This window comes from Echinops telfairi, unplaced genomic scaffold (assembly GCF_000313985.2).
Source record: "Echinops telfairi isolate 266 unplaced genomic scaffold, ASM31398v2 ScPeMD7_31;HRSCAF=116, whole genome shotgun sequence".
Classification (NCBI taxonomy): Eukaryota; Metazoa; Chordata; class Mammalia; order Afrosoricida; family Tenrecidae; genus Echinops; species Echinops telfairi.
In genome coordinates this window covers 22,714,937-22,732,913 of record NW_022103928.1, presented here as the reverse complement: position 1 = coordinate 22,732,913, position 17,977 = coordinate 22,714,937, and the positions used below count along the sequence as shown (strand labels likewise).

General features: G+C 39.5%; 1 protein-coding gene across 7 annotated transcripts in view; it reads right to left on the bottom strand.

Moving 5' to 3' along the window:
• Positions 1-17,977, bottom strand: part of CFAP20DC (CFAP20 domain containing) — a 277,597-nt gene that overhangs the window by 251,283 nt on the left and 8,337 nt on the right. For all 7 annotated transcript variants that reach the window (XR_006680044.1, XM_045289987.1, XM_045289989.1 and 4 more), the window contains exon 4: positions 11,090-11,162. Coding sequence is in view for 6 of the 7 variants with exons in the window: in XM_045289987.1 (XP_045145922.1) it covers positions 11,090-11,162 (73 nt within the window). In the remaining variant the exon portion in view is untranslated. The remainder of the gene's footprint in view (positions 1-11,089; positions 11,163-17,977) is intronic.

The window sequence follows — 17,977 nt, the reverse complement described above, 5'->3', positions numbered from 1 at the left end:
AGCGGATGTTTTGAGAATGATGAGGGCAATGAATGTACAAATGTGCTTTACACAACTGATGTATGTATGGATTGTGATAAGAGTTGTATGCGCTCCTAATAAAACGATAAAAAAAAATGTCATTATATCTGAGAGTCACAGCATTTCAAAAAAATTAACCCATTCTGAATATATTCTGCCTCAGCTGTTGCAGCAGGTTCCTTGAGATCTCTTCATCTTCTTTTAATACATCATTTTCTTTGAGATAATTTAAATAGATTCTTCTCTACATTCACTGCCTTTGAGTCGATGCTAACTCATAGCGACCCTAAAGGACCAGGCAGAATTGCCCCTCTGGGTGTCTGAGACTCGTAAGCCACCACATAACCACTACAGCACTAGGCTCTTTTCTTAATAACCAAGGAATCAAGTAGTTTTATTTGTTTATCTTGCTAATCCTGACCCAAACAAAGAATTTCTTTCAGGTTACTTTTAGCAGGCGGCTCTGGGAGTTAAGAGTGTGCTGTTAACCCAAAGGTCGCAATTGAATCCACCAGTTGTTCCACGGGAGAAGGATGAGGCTCTCTGCTCCAGAAAAGATTTGTCATCTTGGAAACCCTATAGAAAGTTTCTGTGAGTTGCAATCAACTCAACGGCAGGGGGTTTGGTTTGGGTTTGGTTTCTAGGAGGTAGGATGGGAGAAGAGTAGACGTCTGGATTACAGTAACAGAATTCGTTTTGTGCAACTGAGATCCAAAACATCATATTAGCTTTTTAAAAGTGCTACACAAGCATGATTATAAAATCAAATGCATCTTCTCCCTTCTCCAGGAGAAGCACTAAGAGGCAGCCAAGACCTCACCAAAAGAACACCAGCTGGCAGGTCAGGAGACTGGCCAGGATTTAGTCCTGACCTCACTTTTAAGAAACTTTGTGCCATTAGGAAGCTCGCTTCTTTTCTGAGTCTCTAGCTCTCTTTTTTCCCCTCTAAGAAATGGGAAGTGGGATAAAATGTGTAGATTCCCTATACCGATGGAGAATTGAGCTGCTAAATTTTTAAAAAGTTTTTTCCTAATACATCAATTTCTGGAATATAATTATACTAAATCTCCATGTTTACACCATAGGATCCCTGGTGGTGTGGTGGGTTACCTGGTGGGCTGCAAACTGCAAGGTGGGCAGTTCGAAACCATAGCTGCTCCGAGATAGAAAGATAAGGCTTTCTACTTCCAAAAAGAGTTACAGTCTAGGAAACCCACAGGGGATGTTCTGCCCTGTCCTATAGAGTCACTATGAGTCAGAATCGACTCAATGACAGTGAATTTATGTGATACCAATAATTCTAACATGTGGTCTTAAAGATGGTAAAAGGTATTTTATATTCCAAGTTGTATATGAATGGCTTTTAGCACCTTAGGGAAAAAACGAGTGATGACACTGCTGTATTTGAAGCACAAGAGCTGTTCCTATTCACTGATGCTGAATGTGACCAACCGCCGGCTAAAATGAACAGTCCACGCCCTTGTCATCGTTTCCGTTTATTTTAATAGCTTTTTAAGTATGAAATGGCTATAAAATAAAAGTTCACTAATGTGTTCCAATAAAAGGGGCAGGCGACTTGGCTTTAATTAAAGTTGTCTTTGGGGAGTTCTATTATGGGCTTATAATCAGAGTTTTCATCTAGGAGCCAAATGTAGCATGCCAGAGCTTTAGTCCAGCTTTGAAAGCACAAGACCCAGATGATAATTTTGAGTAAATTCTAGAGAATTCATTTCTCCATACCTTAAATCTACAGAAGAAAAATTGCACTTTATACATGGCATGGCAAACAATAGGTAAATTAAAGCCAGCCACTAGTTTTGCAGGAAGTCGAGGTTGGTTGTAAAAAGGCAAAGAAAGTACTTTCCCAAACCTGCTGCTGCTTGTTCTATTCTTTCCTGCTTCTTCTATTATTCTTAAAGAACCACTGAGAGAGCATCAACATATTTCAATGGGATACAATACAGCAAGTATTAGTGAGGACCCATCATATAAACAAAAGTCTTCAAAATGTTATTGGCATCACAAGGGTGAGCAAGCCACAGTCCCCACCCTCAAGGGTAACCTTTACACTCAATTGTGGGAGTGCCGGGGAAGAAGAGACGCCGGCAGCAGCTGGAGGACAGGGGGCAGACTCATAGGGGATGTCCCTTGAGTTTGACCTAAAGGATAATCAGGGTTTCAAAAGGTGAAGGAGTGAGGACTCATCTAAAGGAAAACTTGACCCCAGTGTTCCATCTTACCCCATGCAGCTAAGAGAAGGGAAGAAACGAAAGGAACCCTAGCGATATACGATACGAGCCTCCTGGGAGACGGATTGTACTTGTATTTATTATTGGCCCATTTGATCACAGGCAAAAGACTTCATAAAGTTCCCACGATAGGCTTTAAGTTAGCAGGGAATTTGTCCCGATAATGAAGATGCCCTAAAATTATTAACAATTTTATATTTGGACTACATAGATCCCAAACCATGCATTCTATATTCTGTTTTCTAGATATTTCAAACTTTTCCAAAGTAATTAAAATAAAATTAAGTAATTGCATGTTTTTTTTTAGGTGGAAAGGAAGGAGGGCAAAGCCAGAGGAAGTCGGCGACCTTACAGTAGAAGGTGAGCCAAGTATCAGGGCACCGAAGAAACCTACGCCCAACTCAGTGCTGTCAAAGAAGGGAGAGTGAGTGCAGGACCAGTGATATGCTGCTACTCGTTTTCAATCATCCTTCTTCGTGGATGGAGGAGATCAAGGGAAATAGGAAGCAGCAAAGGCCCATTTATTGTGCTTTAAGCCATTAGACGTTTTCCTGCATTTTATCAATTGTCCCTAGGTCCTACGTTCTTCATACATGAACATCCCTCAATGTCTGCGGTTCTACAACATGGAGTTCCATGTAGCTCCCTTCCTATCTAGCCAGCGTTTAAGAACAATTGTTCCTCTGGTGGCCTTTCACACCGGTCACTGGCACCCTCAACCAAATGATGGGGCTCACTTCTCTGCTCCCGGTGATGCTGATCCCCCTCCTAGATGGATGACCCGCATGAGAAAACAGCCAGGCAAGCTCTCAAGAAAAGGCTGTTCTTCCTTTTGTCTTCAAGGACAGATGCCATGGACATTTCACCAAGAAAACAGGCATGCCCACCTTGTCTCAAAATGTTTACACAGCAATTTAAAAAAATAAATATCCCCAAATGCTTATCTGTAATTAGATACACAGAGCTTGGTATGAACACTACTTGGTGCTACCTAATATACTTTTCGTAACAACCCAGTAACAGGTATAAATTTACAGACGAGGCTTTGGCACACAGATGTTCAGCAGGTTCAGCTACTTCCTAGGACCCTGAAGATAGTAAGTGGCAGAGCCTGTGATTTCCAAGCCTACGGTCGTACCCATCACAATACCCTGGCGTCCTGCCATGATAAATCATGTGGCACTCATTTACAAATGCACAGTAAGGCATTTTACTGTAATTTTACAACGTATGCATACTTCCAAATATTTGCACAGGTGAAACGGTTCTTTTGTTAGTATTTTAGGGTTGAGCATGCATCTAGGTTACGAAAAGGGTATTGTAAAAATAACTTATAAAAGTAAAAATGAACCAAACTAAGAATAAGGAATGAAAGATTTTCACAGAACATATGCTTAAAAGCTAAAATATATGGCATCTAGTATATGTGTATATATATATGTATATATACATACACACACATATACCACATGTGTTATCTAAAACTTCTATATAAAACCCATTTTAAGGCATGCTAATTTAACATATTATGAAAGTCAATATGCAAGGCATCTTACAGTGCTTTTTACTAATGCATGTAACAAAATATACTGATCATGCACGTACATTTAATTGGATATAATTAAAATAATGACATTTAAATACTGATGATTTTATAAAGAAAAAATAGACACTGGAATTAGCCATGAGATGCATTCAAAATGCTAATTAAAGTTGCACAGTCATTATTACTTTAGTATATCATAATTCTAGCATAAAAAAGAACTGGTCATTTTCTCCTTTTTCTAAATACATCGTTTAGAGACTTATTCATTTAATGACATAAAAGATGTCGCTGAGTTATACAGTAATTCTTTGGAGAACATCTTTTACAACCAACTGAAAGGCTAAGTGGCAACCATTATTTGCTTCAGTGAAAAGCATCGAGATGGCCCCAAGAAAAGAAAGCACATTGTCCACAAGACCAGTTGTACTGGGTAAGTGGGTCCAATCTCAGAAGCCTTCACCAATGTCATTCTGACCTGAAAATGTCCAATTTGGGTACCGCCCCAACTTTGGTGGCTGCAGAAGCCTGGTGACACATGAAAAGCACAGGCCTGCAGCTCGGAGGCCATTGTCACTTTGTTTTGTTGACAGTTTCAAAGAAGCATATTGTCACCATCATCACTGAAGAAGAGCAAGTAGCAGAAAAGTTCATTAAGGAAGAAAGACCTGAGCCTCTGATTAATATTCTTTATGACCCTTTTGTCTATCTAATTAATAACTATACTGAAAAGTTGATTTACGAGCAACTTTCATCAAATTATCTCTAAGCTAAAGCTTTGTTTTGTGGAATTGGTATTTTGCAATTTTCTAGACTAGACATGGAAAAGGAAGCTTTGAGGTATACTTGAACCTGAGCTTCCTAAAAATGTTTTGGGGGAATAAAAGTACTCATATTAAGTCTGATAAAAACCAAACTCACTGCCATCAAGTCAATGCTGACTCATAGTGACACCCTATGGGTTTCTAAGACTGTTTATGGGATTTGAGAGCCCAGTCATTCTCCAGAGGAGCTGCTGGTGGTTTCAAACTGCCAACCATGTGGATTGCAGTGCTTAACCACTACACTACAGGCCTCCTCTAAGTCTGACAAAAGGATTAGAAAACTGATAGGAGAGTTTGTAAGGTTTGATCACCTAAGTGGGGAGGAATGCAACAATGGGCTCAGCATGGGAACAGTGGTAAAGACAGTACAGGGGCAGGCAGGGTTTGATTCGTTGTGCCAGTCATTCAGTCATTTCGTGTTGTGCTATGGGTCGGAACCAACTTGATGGCACCTCAGAACAACAATGCAAGGGGACTAGACAGAAACTCAGGATGAACACCATAAACCCCAGATTGAATTCTAGGTGAAAACCTTTACAACTCACCCATAGAGAATTTCAAATTCCAAATACTGTAATTCAGAGATTACAAGGGATCTGTTAAAATTTTAAGAACTAGGGGCACTTTGGGGATTTCTCTCTCTCTCTTAGAAACACTCGACTGCTAAGCAAAAGGTCAGCAGTTTGAGCTGACCACCGGCTCTGAGGAGGAAAGATGTGGCAGCCAGCTTCCATACAGAGTATTGCCCTGGAAACCAGATGGGGCCATTCTACTCTGTCCTAAGTGTTGTTATCAAGCAGATTCAACTCCACGGCACATGGCTGGGTTCTAAACCAGAATGAAGGTGCCCCAGAGGCACAATGTTTAAGCACTTGGCTGCTAACCAAAAGGTCAGTAGTTCGAACCCATCAGATGATAGGGGAACTTGAAAGGTCAACCCACTATTACCTAATGGTGGAAATACAACATAGGTTAGATGAACCACCACTAGAATTATACAGTTTGTCAAGACATAGCTTAACTAGAAGTTCATACCTGTGACCCTAAATTGAACTCCTCTAGTCTGTCTCTCAGAATCGTGTGATTGTGTCCAGGTACAAATTATCAAGGATATTATATTAGCTAATCAGAGACTCAATTCTTATCTGAGTGTCCTTACTCCTCCCCAGGCTTTCTTCTTCCCCCACCTGTCACTGCTCGTCGCCCCCCCAACACACACACACTTTAAGAAATAGCTCCTGCATACCCAGCCTATCTCAAGATGTACAGTCTCTAGAAACTGGAAGCTGTCTTTGTCAAAACAAAACTTTCTTTTCGCAGTTTGTATCTGTCATTCCAAGATTTGTATCTGTGTGGAAAAAAAAAAAAAAAGGTTTCCCTCAGCCTGTATTTGTACTGTGAGAACAAGGAAAAGAGGAAGGGTGGTTCTTAGAGGCAAGATCAGGGTCGCACATCTTTTCCATGCATTTGAAAATAAACTTAGAAACTTGGAATCCGCCTGGTTCCTGTAACTTGGCAAAGGTGATCAGACAATACGGTGCCACGTGTACCCACCCCATTCACACCAGCCGCTATACAAACAGATGTGGCCATCCGCTTCCACCAAGAGGACAGCCCCAGGAACCCTCTTCCACACTGTCCTATGGGGTTGGGGGTTTATAGGAGTTGGCATCAACTCAACAGCCAAGGCCTGGTTTTCATTTGTTTCTTTATTAGAGCAGATTATTCCACAGGGAAGCAGATACCACATGGCTCAGGTCCCACCATGTGAAACCTAGCATCGATATTCCTGGGCCCTCTACGCTGTGAGTCCCAACCTGTCCATCCGCTCAGGATGCCCTCCGCAGACTTCCAGGGTGCTTTGCTCCCATATACTGAAATAGCACTGGCTGAGCTCAGGGAAATGAGTAAAATAATGTCAATTCACTGGAGGCAAAAGAGTACAAAATGTCTCTCAGAATTCATCGAGATAATGACAAAATCAGAGAGAAAAAGAAATTAATGCAACTCAACAGTATTCAGGAAAATGAATGTGATTCCTGTCAAAAAATGTAACGCTCCAAAGTCATTTAGTGTGATTGGCAGCATCAAATATAGGGAAAATGGATTTCTATTTCAAGAGGCAGTTGGTTGTTTTCCAAGAGCCTAGGTTCCTAGTGTCCCTCCTGTGCACCAGATGTCTACCCCCAGGCTTGGAAACACCTCACAAACCCTCACAAGGGAGCTGCTGGCACCCCGCTGCTACAGTGATCCATCTGTGGAGTACACAGAAGACCACAAAATGAAAGAATTTTTTAAAACCTGTTGTTTATGAATCATTTCACTTCAAGTGAAACAATGAGACTCAGGTGCCCTACCCTGGGGACGGCAAAGGTGACTAAAACTAAGAAGCCGGCAAGTCAAAGTGGTTTATTTGTAAAAGGCAAGCGAGGGACGCTCATTTTTGTGGGCTGGCAGCCAAACAGAAATTAATAATTTTTACATGCTACAAAAACAAAACAAAAGTAGATCATGAACCCAAATAAAAAGCACGAAAACCAGATAAACCCATTTCTTAGTTTTTATTTCAAAACAAAGGTCTAATGTGCAAGTTATCATATATGAGACACAAAGTACTAAAAGAAAACAGAGATTAGAAAAAATTCATTTAAGGCTCATGCATTTATCCCTCATAAAGGTAATAACAGGTATACAAAGATAGCAGAATAAAATCTCTTTTCTTCCTAGAATTCTTAATACTAAAAACTACATGTATAGGACATCCTGAAGAAAAACTAGAACGCTTAGCTCTTTCACCTTTTCCTAAGATTCACATAAAGTATTTGCTATACATCTATGATCACATATGTATGCATAACTAGATAGATAAATAATCAGTTTTCTATGGGGTTCAAAGCACAGAGTTAGGCTGGAACCTGAATCCTGGCTTAAGAGTTGATAGCTCTGAAAGCTCTTATGCCTCTGAATTAATGTGAATTAATCATTGAGTTATGTACTGCATTACTTCATTGGTTCTTGTTACTGATTTCATAGGTGAAGCAGCTGAGGCAGAGGTGAACGAAGACATCTGCCCAGAGCTTCATAGCTAAAGCAGAATTTGACTTTAGATCTGTCTAGTTCCACAGCCCAGGCTCTATCTTAGTAGTTCCTGTCCCCACAGGACTTCCTACATACTATTCTTTATCAAGTCATATTTAAATTGCCTTTTTCCTCATCTTTTGCTCTCACAATAAACTATGTGAGGCCAGGGATCAGCTTCTATTCATCTATTCTTTCATTCATCAACCCATCCATCCATCTTCCCATCTACTCAGGCAGATTTCAAAGCTTATTAGATACTGGGGTATCTCCTGGAGAACAGACAGCACCCCTGATCATATGAAGTTAAAAGTCTAATAAAATGGCAGCTAATCATAGAAACATATATCTAACTATCCACTTCTATTTATGGAGAAGGACAAGCAGTATGTTAAAAAGGGCATAAGCAGTGCGCCTCATTTAGTTGGGAAAAATCAGAAGCCTCACTGAAGAGGGCAGTTTCACCAGAGATGAGAGCAACTAGGCCAAGAGACAGGAATTGAAGCCAATTGTGCATAGGACCACAGAAGGAGCACGAGTCTGCCACATGAGGAAAGGGAGGGGCCTGTGTAGCTGACAAACTGTGAGGACAGAGTGGTACACACTGAGACAGGGAGAGGAGGGAAGAAGCAAGCACATAAGAGTGAACATAATTTGAGGGATAAGTCAGTTCAATGGGAAATGCTGATTTTTAGAAAGAACACTAGCTGTGGTGTGGAGTTCAGACTGGAAACAGGAAGTAGAAGAAGCTGGGAAATCCAGTTGAGAGTTCTCATAATAAATGAGGAGCGGTGCACCGGTGGCTTGGACAGAAGGGTAGCAGAGGTGGTGTGCAGAAATGTACAAAATCAAGGTATATCACATGCCCCTATCACACTGCCTGACAATAACACAAATTCAAAAGATTGTTGTTTGAATCAATGAGTGAATCCTCAGGCAGAGCTGCGGCTGTTTCTCAGGCATCTTACTGACCCACAGAAGCATGGTCTCCCTCTGAGCAACATAGCATCCAGCAGGTGCCGAGGAGGAGCAAAGCGTGTGTAGATGACTTAATAAATGCACAAACTAGCAGGCAAGACTTTATTTATGAAAACCTCTTGATGTGTAAATGTAGCATTGTGAAACAAAATGCCTCTCCCATCCTGACAATGGAAGATTGCAGAAGCTAGCTATCTTTCTGCTATGTGAAGTCCCAAGCTTGTTAGAGAAATGTATTATTTAAAAACGCCTAGAGCTGCGCTGCTAGAAACACAGTAAAACACTAAGGGTGCTGAGAGAAAGCACTTTCCTTTAAAAACAAAGGAAGGAAGAAAGAAAAAGCTGTGCTTGGAGAATTTATATTCCTTACTCTGTTTTCTGCTTTAAAAAACATGGTCTCTATCAAGACTTCTTACAACAAAATATTTTTATTATCTATTAGTAACAGATTCAGATGTAGAGTTAAAATATTTTCTTATAGTCTAATAAAACCACAAGGTCAGAACAAGAATGTCTCTCGTATGTTACCGAATAACTTATAGCTTTTGTCCATAAGATTTAATTTGCTAAAACCACGAAACTAAAACCACTGGGAAAAAAAACAGTTGGACTACCTTAAGAGAATGTAAGAATGAGGGAATCTCTGGATACAGTCAACATTCAACATAAAATCATTAATCCCAACATGCCTCATGTTTTCCCATCCTTAAAAAAGTCCAATAGCATTAACAACAAAGAGCTAGATAGGCTTACTTAGGTTAGGCAACTCCTGTTCTCAAGTAGGACTAAATTAAACCTTGGATAACTTCACAATAAAGAAATCTTCAAACATAAGTGATTTAAAGAGTACACCGCCTAGTTCAAGTGTTTGCAGTTCAAATAAAGCTTTATATAGTTAGGTCTACATGGAAAAAGAAGGCTTTTAAGCAAGCAATTCTGTTCCTTGGTTCAGCCAAGTGTCTTGCTGAGATAGCTTTGTTCAATAGGCCAATCAACAGTCAGTATCCCCACCAATTCTTCTTAAGTCTCATGGACAGGTGACAGTTCAAGGTGACAGGTCAAGAGAATAAGGGAGCTGGGTTGGGCTTCTATGTCAGAAGCTTTAAAAACTAAAGGACGAAACATAAGTCACACCTCCTTACATCTGGTAGGGAACCACTTTCCACTATACTGAAAATACAACTTTTTAAGTCACTCTCTGTACCTTGAGAATGTCTTTGAAATCTTGAAAATGCTTTCTTTGAAGAACCAGAGAGAGAGCCTCAAATAATGCATTGACACTATTACTCTAAGAACAATTTTTAAAAATGTTGAGGATCAGAGCTGACAATTTAGAAGATATTTTATTAAGTTTACTGAGATTTAAGGCTGAATGCCACAGAGGAAAAATGTTTTCTATGTTCTTTATTATGCAAAAAACCAGCATTATATATTATCAGCTAAAGTTCACATTTAAATATGTTGCAAACAAATCATTAGTATCTTAAGTCACATAAACAGAAAAATGTACAAGTGTAATTTTACACCATTCTGAAAGTTTTGTAATTTTATAGTATCCATTTGCATAATTTAAAAATGTAAAATTTTTTTCTTTCTTTCTCTTAAAGTTTTCATCAGTGCATCTAGTGCAACATTATCTTGATAAACAGGAAAAGCCATCAATTCTAACAGGGAAAAGTTGGAACCTTGACATTAGACACCTAATGAACTGCAATGGAAAATTACAAAATAGCATATTTTATATGTAATTTACTTAAATTATACACATTTTCTAATGAAATAAAATCTTTAAACAGTATTCTACTCTATGTGAATCTATGAACACACTGAATGATTATTTTCATTCTCAGTATCATGTATCAGACAAGACAGCTCAACTGAGCTATACAGTCTCATTTTTGCTATACAATCTGTTCACAGGCAAGACCATTTATATGCTAAGCCTTCTATATGCAAATAGAAGTGACCGATATACTGAAACTAAAGTAAATATCATTAAAATGATATATTTCCATCCATTTTAATCCAAACAAAGTTTTGAGTAACAGTGTAAAGTTTTGAGTAACTGTAAAATATAACATCACCCTTCATTTCAACCCAAATCTCAAACCTCAGGACTATTTATTTCTTCAAATTGTTGGCTATTTATTGTCAAAATTATAATCCTCTGGTATGTGCTTTAACAGATGAAATTAGTTTTCTTTCCCTAGGGAAATGTCAGACTATACTAATATCCAAGAAATACGATTAAATTAGTTTAATTACTTCATGTCGATTTGATAAGTCACTGCTCTTTAATGTAAAAACTGCCACTTGTAATTAATGACTACTGGTACTACTTCAATTGATCAAATGTCTAATACACATAAAACATTCAAAGAAACTCTATATCTTACAGCAATTCAGCGGAGAAGTCCTGTCCCAGGGGTACATAAATCTGTAGCACAAGAAACCTCTGGATCAGTCCAACTGGAAAGAGAAGGGAGAAATGTACATACTATGTATGTGTACATACAAACAAACACAATCACATGCCAACAGCAAGCTGAAGCTTTTACATTTCAGTAATGTATAAAACTGCCAGGACTTCCAACCTGACTACGAAATCAAAAGAAATTCTCACAACAAATGCTAACTTTTAAAATCCCATCTATAGCCTTAGTAAAATTTTTATGAAAATTTTAAACAATAATAATTTTTATTTACTGCTTTTATTAGGTTGCAAGAGAATGCACATTTAGAGCCGTATTCAACAAAGACATATAAAATTGAACTATAGATTGCCATCAAGGAAACCATAAAAGCATGTGGCAATTCTTTTTATTCACTGACAGTTTTAACTGTACTAAACAACTTAATAAAAAACAATAGCTCAAGAAAAACAATTCTAATTATGACAACCCTAACTGAAGCCTTCATGAGCCATATTTAATTCATACAGCTTTAAATGTGTCCACATTGAGAGAGACGAAGGAACACGTTCTTGTTTATAATGCCCATTGTCAACTGAACCGATGTTTATTTAATTCAATACTCACTAATTAAAGAACTGATAACTTTTATTTCTCATTTATCGGTTTCATCTGCTTTAGAAATACTTGCAGAAAAACCCATCCCTGTAGCACTTTTGAGAGCTGAAGGCTACAAGTGCTTCAAAAATCAATTGATTTTATCTTACCCATGCCAGACCCATTCACTTAATGCCTTTCCTCTTAGGTTTTGAACTTTTTATTTGATCTCTCAATTATGCTGCTCTTCACAGACGTTTTAGTATCACTACTTCCTAAAAACATGCCTTTAAGGAACTTCCCCCTCCTGGAGTAGGACTTGGGCGCAAGAAACAGAAATGCCTTAGTGTATCTGTGACTCTCCTACAAATCTATTTGTGCAGGCCGACACATGGGTAAACAATCTTAAGGAAGCCAACTAGCCTAAAAAGCAACTCATTTTCTGTCTATTTTGACTTAGTGGGCAGTATTTTTGGACTGTCTTTGTTATATAAGGACCTTCTTCTGGTTCATAATTCCTATGGGGAGCTTGTTTCACAGCATTACTAAGCAACTTCAGTTCCTATGTTTAATCATAAATTTAGTTCTAAACAATAAACTGATTTGATAAAATTTGCTTAATATTTTTTAATCAACGCATACAGCAATAGCTTTTACTGAGGAGTAATAATACACTGCTCCAAAGAATCTAAAAATAAGGGCCTTATGGGGCCTGACCCTAAAAAAGTTTCTAGAAATCTAATTCTACCATATTTATGGGAAAAGCGAGTGAGGCATCCAATCAGAGTATGGGACTACAAAATCAAACCTGCAAGATATCAAAATAAGCCCAATCTAAGTATACCATCATCAATCGATCTCTTCCACCCATCTTCCATCGATTGCCTCAGTCGTGTTTTTCCACTGCACAATGGCTTGGGTAAATACAGTTGAGTGAGCACCAGGATAAATAAAATCACAATCTTTAAAAAAAGCTCCCTAGTTTGTTACAAATCTCACTGAATCAGCACTGTTCTTTGCAAATATAAAAGCGACACAGATAAGGCTTTTTTGTATGAACAATTTTAGATATGAACGATCCCTGTCCTTAAAAAAAGAAAGCTTTATAGGTCTACTTTCTCAAATATAGAAGACCTAGTTTTCGCAGGGCTTCATTTCTATGATTAAAGAAAGTCTGACAATACCATATGGTGATGATCTGACAAAGGAAAAAGTACTTTAATAATGTCTGACATACACTGATCGTGTGGGTCAGAAATGCTAAACAGACTTATAGTAATATCTTTTCCAGTTGCCTTGAAATTTTTAACTGACTTTCATGTCTACATTATATTTAAAATCTCCCTCTTTAAGTAATGATGAAAGTAGAACTATTAGTCAAAAAATGTCCATCAAGTACATAAAATTCATTTTAAAAGTAGCCTTTTGACTGAAGTATGAAGGTTTCTGCAGTTTTACAACCTACTCTGTGCCTGAAACTCATGAATTTTTAAGGGGTCAGGCCTTTTTTCTTTTGAGGATTTTAAAACACATTTAACTGGCAAATGTGCTTTTTTTAGCACTAGGTCTTAAAACAACGGTTTTACAGTTGTTTCATTAGAGCAAGTTAAGTACTAAGAATATATTTCATAGTAGCAATTCCGGAGACTTTACCATCAACATTAAGAAGTAACGCAAAATGTTTCTACGTTTAAGATATAGTCTCATCACTGATTTTAATACGTGTTCACTTTAAAAGTCCAAGAAAGAAGGACCAATGGAAACGGGGAGCCTGGGAAGAAAATGGGAAAAGTGCTATTCCATTGAGGGATTACAACGAACGCTATGAAATAAAATGTGTGTATGTTGTTAGATGGAAAACTAATTTTCTCGGTACACTTTCACCCAAACCACAATAAAAATGAAGAATCTGTGGAAAGATGGGTGGGGGGGAGAGGTGTTGCCGTATAAAATGAGATTTTCCATCTCATACATATTCTATTAGTGTTATGTGGTCCAGAGAGTTAAGATGAGACTATAGGACAGCCATCTTTTACAAGTGCCCTGAGAACTGGTGACTAAAGTGACCCCGTAGTTCCTACCGCAGCCCAGGCACAATCAGTACACTGATATGCACCACAGAAAACAGGGGGTAGTTTTGCCTTCATTATGGGTTATTCCATTCTGCTTGGAGGAAGTAGAAAATCCCTCTAGGCCCCTTTCTTTTTGATCTATAATACGGGGCTAATAAGTTAAAGCTTGTAGGCGTTAAATCAGGTCCTTCAACAACAGTTCATTCAGCACCTACTTTGTGCGAGACTAAAGTGCTAGGGGGCATTGCAGGAAATAAGACAGACATGGTCTCTGCCCTCTTGGAACCGATGTTCTAGTTCCATGAAGTCTTCAGGGTGCTATGAACATATATAACCCTGTGTCCTTGGGGTTATGGGGATGATGAATGAAGGCTTTCTTGAGGAAACAATCCTGGAACTTAGCTGGGAAGAATAAGCAAGAATTGACTAGGCAAGGAAAGCAGAGAAACAACAGAGGAACACATATTCCGGACAGAGGGAATACTCCATTGGTAATGGAAAGAGATGTGGCAGACGGGCTGAGCTTAATGGCCTACAGGGCTGGAAGGACAAACAGAAGGGGAAGCAGCAGAGGTCAGTCTTGTAAAACAGCCAGAGACACAATCGTGCAGGGTCATATGAAGCACAAAGGTCTGATTCTAAAGTCAATGGGATGCCACTCCTGTATTCATCCATTTAGTCTATAAACATTTATTAAATGTCTTCCATATACCAGCCACTATTCTAGGTGAACAAAATACACTAAATTCTCTGGTGGTGGAACTTCCTGATGATGGTGAAAAGACGATAAATACACACAGTATGCCTAATAAATGTACAGCATGCTAGGAGGGGGGAAAGCAGAGAACAGTCAAACGGATCAAGAATAGCAAGAGGCTCTACAAAGTGGGTCTTAGTTTGAGGGACAGGCCAGGATGGGCCTCCCTGAGACTATCACACTCTCACAGACTTGAAGGAGTGAGAGTGATCCAGTAGCCATCTAGAGGAAGAAAGCTCTAGACCAGGGGTCCTCAAACGTTTTAAACAGGGGGCCAGTTCACGGTCCCTCAGACCCATTGGAGGGCCAGACTATAGTTTAAAAAAAAACTATGAACAAATTCCTATGCACACTGCACATATCTCATTTTGAAGTAAAAAAACTAACGGGGCAAACACACCCGGCAGGCTGGATAATTGTCCTCAGCGGGCCACATGTGGCCCGCGGGCTGTAGTTTGAGGACACCTGCTCTAGTCAGTGAGCAGAACTAGTGCACAGGTGCAAAGGCCACGTGTGAAAACAGCAATGAGACCTCTGTGATGGGAGCAGAGTGAGCAGGAAAAGAATCAGAGGTGTTGAGGTCTGGCAGTTCACAAGGCATCAGATACTGCAAGGTCTTATAGATCTTTCATTTTCACTAGGAAGATGACAGGTGTTTTCAGTAGTGGAGCAGCAGGATCTCCTCTATAACTTAGAAGGATCCTTCTGGCTGCCAGGTTGAAAATAGACTTAGGGAGTGAGGTAGTTAGTTTATTGTGCCAACCTGGCTGATAAACACATGTGGGATTATGAAGGGTGGAGGGATAAATGGCTGTGAGCCTTGCCTTTCTAGTTCTCGGGTCTCTTGTTCTTTGATGGTTGGACCAGGTTGCAGCTGCCTTAGCCAGTTCCCTGCTTTAGCTGACAAGACTTACTTCCTGCAAGACATCCCTGAGGAGAAGCCGCATGGACCTACCCGGATGCAGCCCTGGGTGCTAGAACACCCGTGTGGAGACCCCTGCCAGGGCTGAGATGTTCACACATTCACTGATTCGGCTTTCCTCCTGCAGTCGGCATCATTGCATCTGTTTTGTGAGATGGAGGAGGGCTTTGTGGATTGGTGTTGGAATATGGGTTAATGGGTTAATGTTGGACTTATGGGCTTGGGCAGCACTGGGTTGGGATGTTTTCTTGATGCGCACTTAACCTTTATATAAAACTCTCTCTTATATTTGAGTTTCTGTGGATTTGTTTCTCTAAAGTACCCAGACTAACATAGGGAGGCAAAGTCCGAAACAGGGAGGCTAACTCGAAGACGATCTTAGTAATTCTGGTAGATAACAATGGTGGCTTGCGTCAGCATGGAAAGGGGCAAAAATGTGGTCAAAAGATCTTCAATGACCGATTGAAAGAGGGAAGGGCAGGGGTGGAGAGGAATCTAAAAGTTGCTGGTCTCCACAGTTGAAAAGATAAGTTGTTTACAACTGAGATGGAGCAGTGTGCAAGAGGGGAAGGGACACATTTTAGGAGTAAAGACCAGGAGTTCCGTTTTAGATAGACTATATTTCAGCTATCCACGAAGACATGTCACCTAGGCAGCTGAATATACAAGAGAGACGACTGAGCTGGAAATGTAAATCTGGGAGTTGGACAGAGATGGTATTGAAAGCCAAGGCACTAGAGCTGATAACCACAGGAATAAACGTAGACAGAGGGCTAAGGACTGAGTCTAGGACCTGCAGCATTAGTTGGGGTGGGGAGTGGAGGAAGAACCAAGAGAGATACTAAGGAGAAAGACACTAAGAAGGAATGCCAGCGAGTTAGGAAGGACAGTCAGGAGCGTGGAACATCTCAGAAGAAGAAAGTGTACTAAATGTACTGAGAGAGGGATGCCAGCATTCTCAAACACTGCTACTACTTTCAGTAGGATGAGCACTGGGAAACAGTGCTGGAATTAGGAATAGAGAACTCACTGGTGACCTTGCTCGCCAGCACACTTCCATTACAGTGGTGGGGTCAAAGTCATCAGGGCATTTTAGAGAGGCAGTCATGACGAGATTTATTTTTAACAAGAACACTGCAGTGGGGACAGGGAGAGCCTCGGGGGAAGCTCATGAAGATGACCTATCAGCTGAAACTGATACGTGCACAGGCCTCGGAGACACTGATCCCCAGAGACAGACCCTTGGACTGTGATGCCACAGTGGTTTCAAACCTGAACTCTGAGCAGCCAATCCTAGGGGAGGATCTTCCACATGGTAGGTGTTTATACATGATGGAGCAGCTTCCCATAATCCATCCCAGGGTGAAGACTAGCAGGATCTACTTACTTGGCTGGTTAATGATTTACCTGCATCTCATTAGCAAGGCTGGCTGAGTTACAGTGAGAAATTATAACTCAAAATTTAACAACGCCCTCAAGTTTCTCAGTGTGGCAAATGTAACAAACTTGGTGAGCACTGACTGAATACTAGAAACCAAGGCAGAGAGTTCAAGTTGAAAAGGTGAGATTCTGCCCCTCTAGGAGTGCACCATGTAACACTTTTCTCTTTGATGAGGTGCTCAGTGAAGGCATTTGTTGTTGTTGTTTTCATTTTTCCTTTTGACTTTTCTAGCAATTCTGAAAACTTAAGTAAATCCAGAAATATTTTATATGTGAAGTGTAATGTACTTGATTTCATTGTTAAACTTTCTTCATAAGTACCTAATAGAGTTCAGGATCCACATGGGGTACCTTGGGTCAAGTTTGCATGAACAAAGTGGATGTCTACTCTTAAAATAGGAATACATCATGGTAATTGAACTTAATTTAGAAATGCTAATTCAAAGTCAATTCTCAATTCTAGCTATGTCATTTCATTTGAAATTAACCATAACATTTTCACACAGAGCAAAGTACTTCATACAAGTAAAAATAATTAAATTTCTGTGATCAACGATTCCAAATAATCTCAAAGGCACTGGTATCGATTGAACTTTTAAAACAGTTTTGTTTGTTTTGATTGTTACAGTGCTCTATAGGTTTCAGAACAGCCAGATTCATTCATGATCACAGGACATTGTATAAGAAATACATTAAAAGAGTATTTTCTTTCTTCCAATTAAAATCACCACCCTTCCACTTCAAAGAGCAATTATAAAACATTAAACTTAGTTTATTCCTAAAATAACCAAAAATTTAAGTATGAAGTAAAGAGGAATGTGTCTGTAACAACGACCTTGGGAAGGGAGGAATCTTTCTCAAGTTGGTCTAAGGAAGGTTACTGGAAGCGATTTGATTTTGTCAATAATGTAGTAGTGGCATAGACAACATAATGTGCAAGTACCAGTTGCTACCAAGGCTGTTCTGACTCACAGCAGCCTTCTATGTGTAAGCACAGAACTGTGCTCCAAAGGATTTCTCAATGTCTGAGTTTTGTTTTTGAAAGATCACCAAACCTTTTTTCAGAAGCATCTCTATCTGGGTGG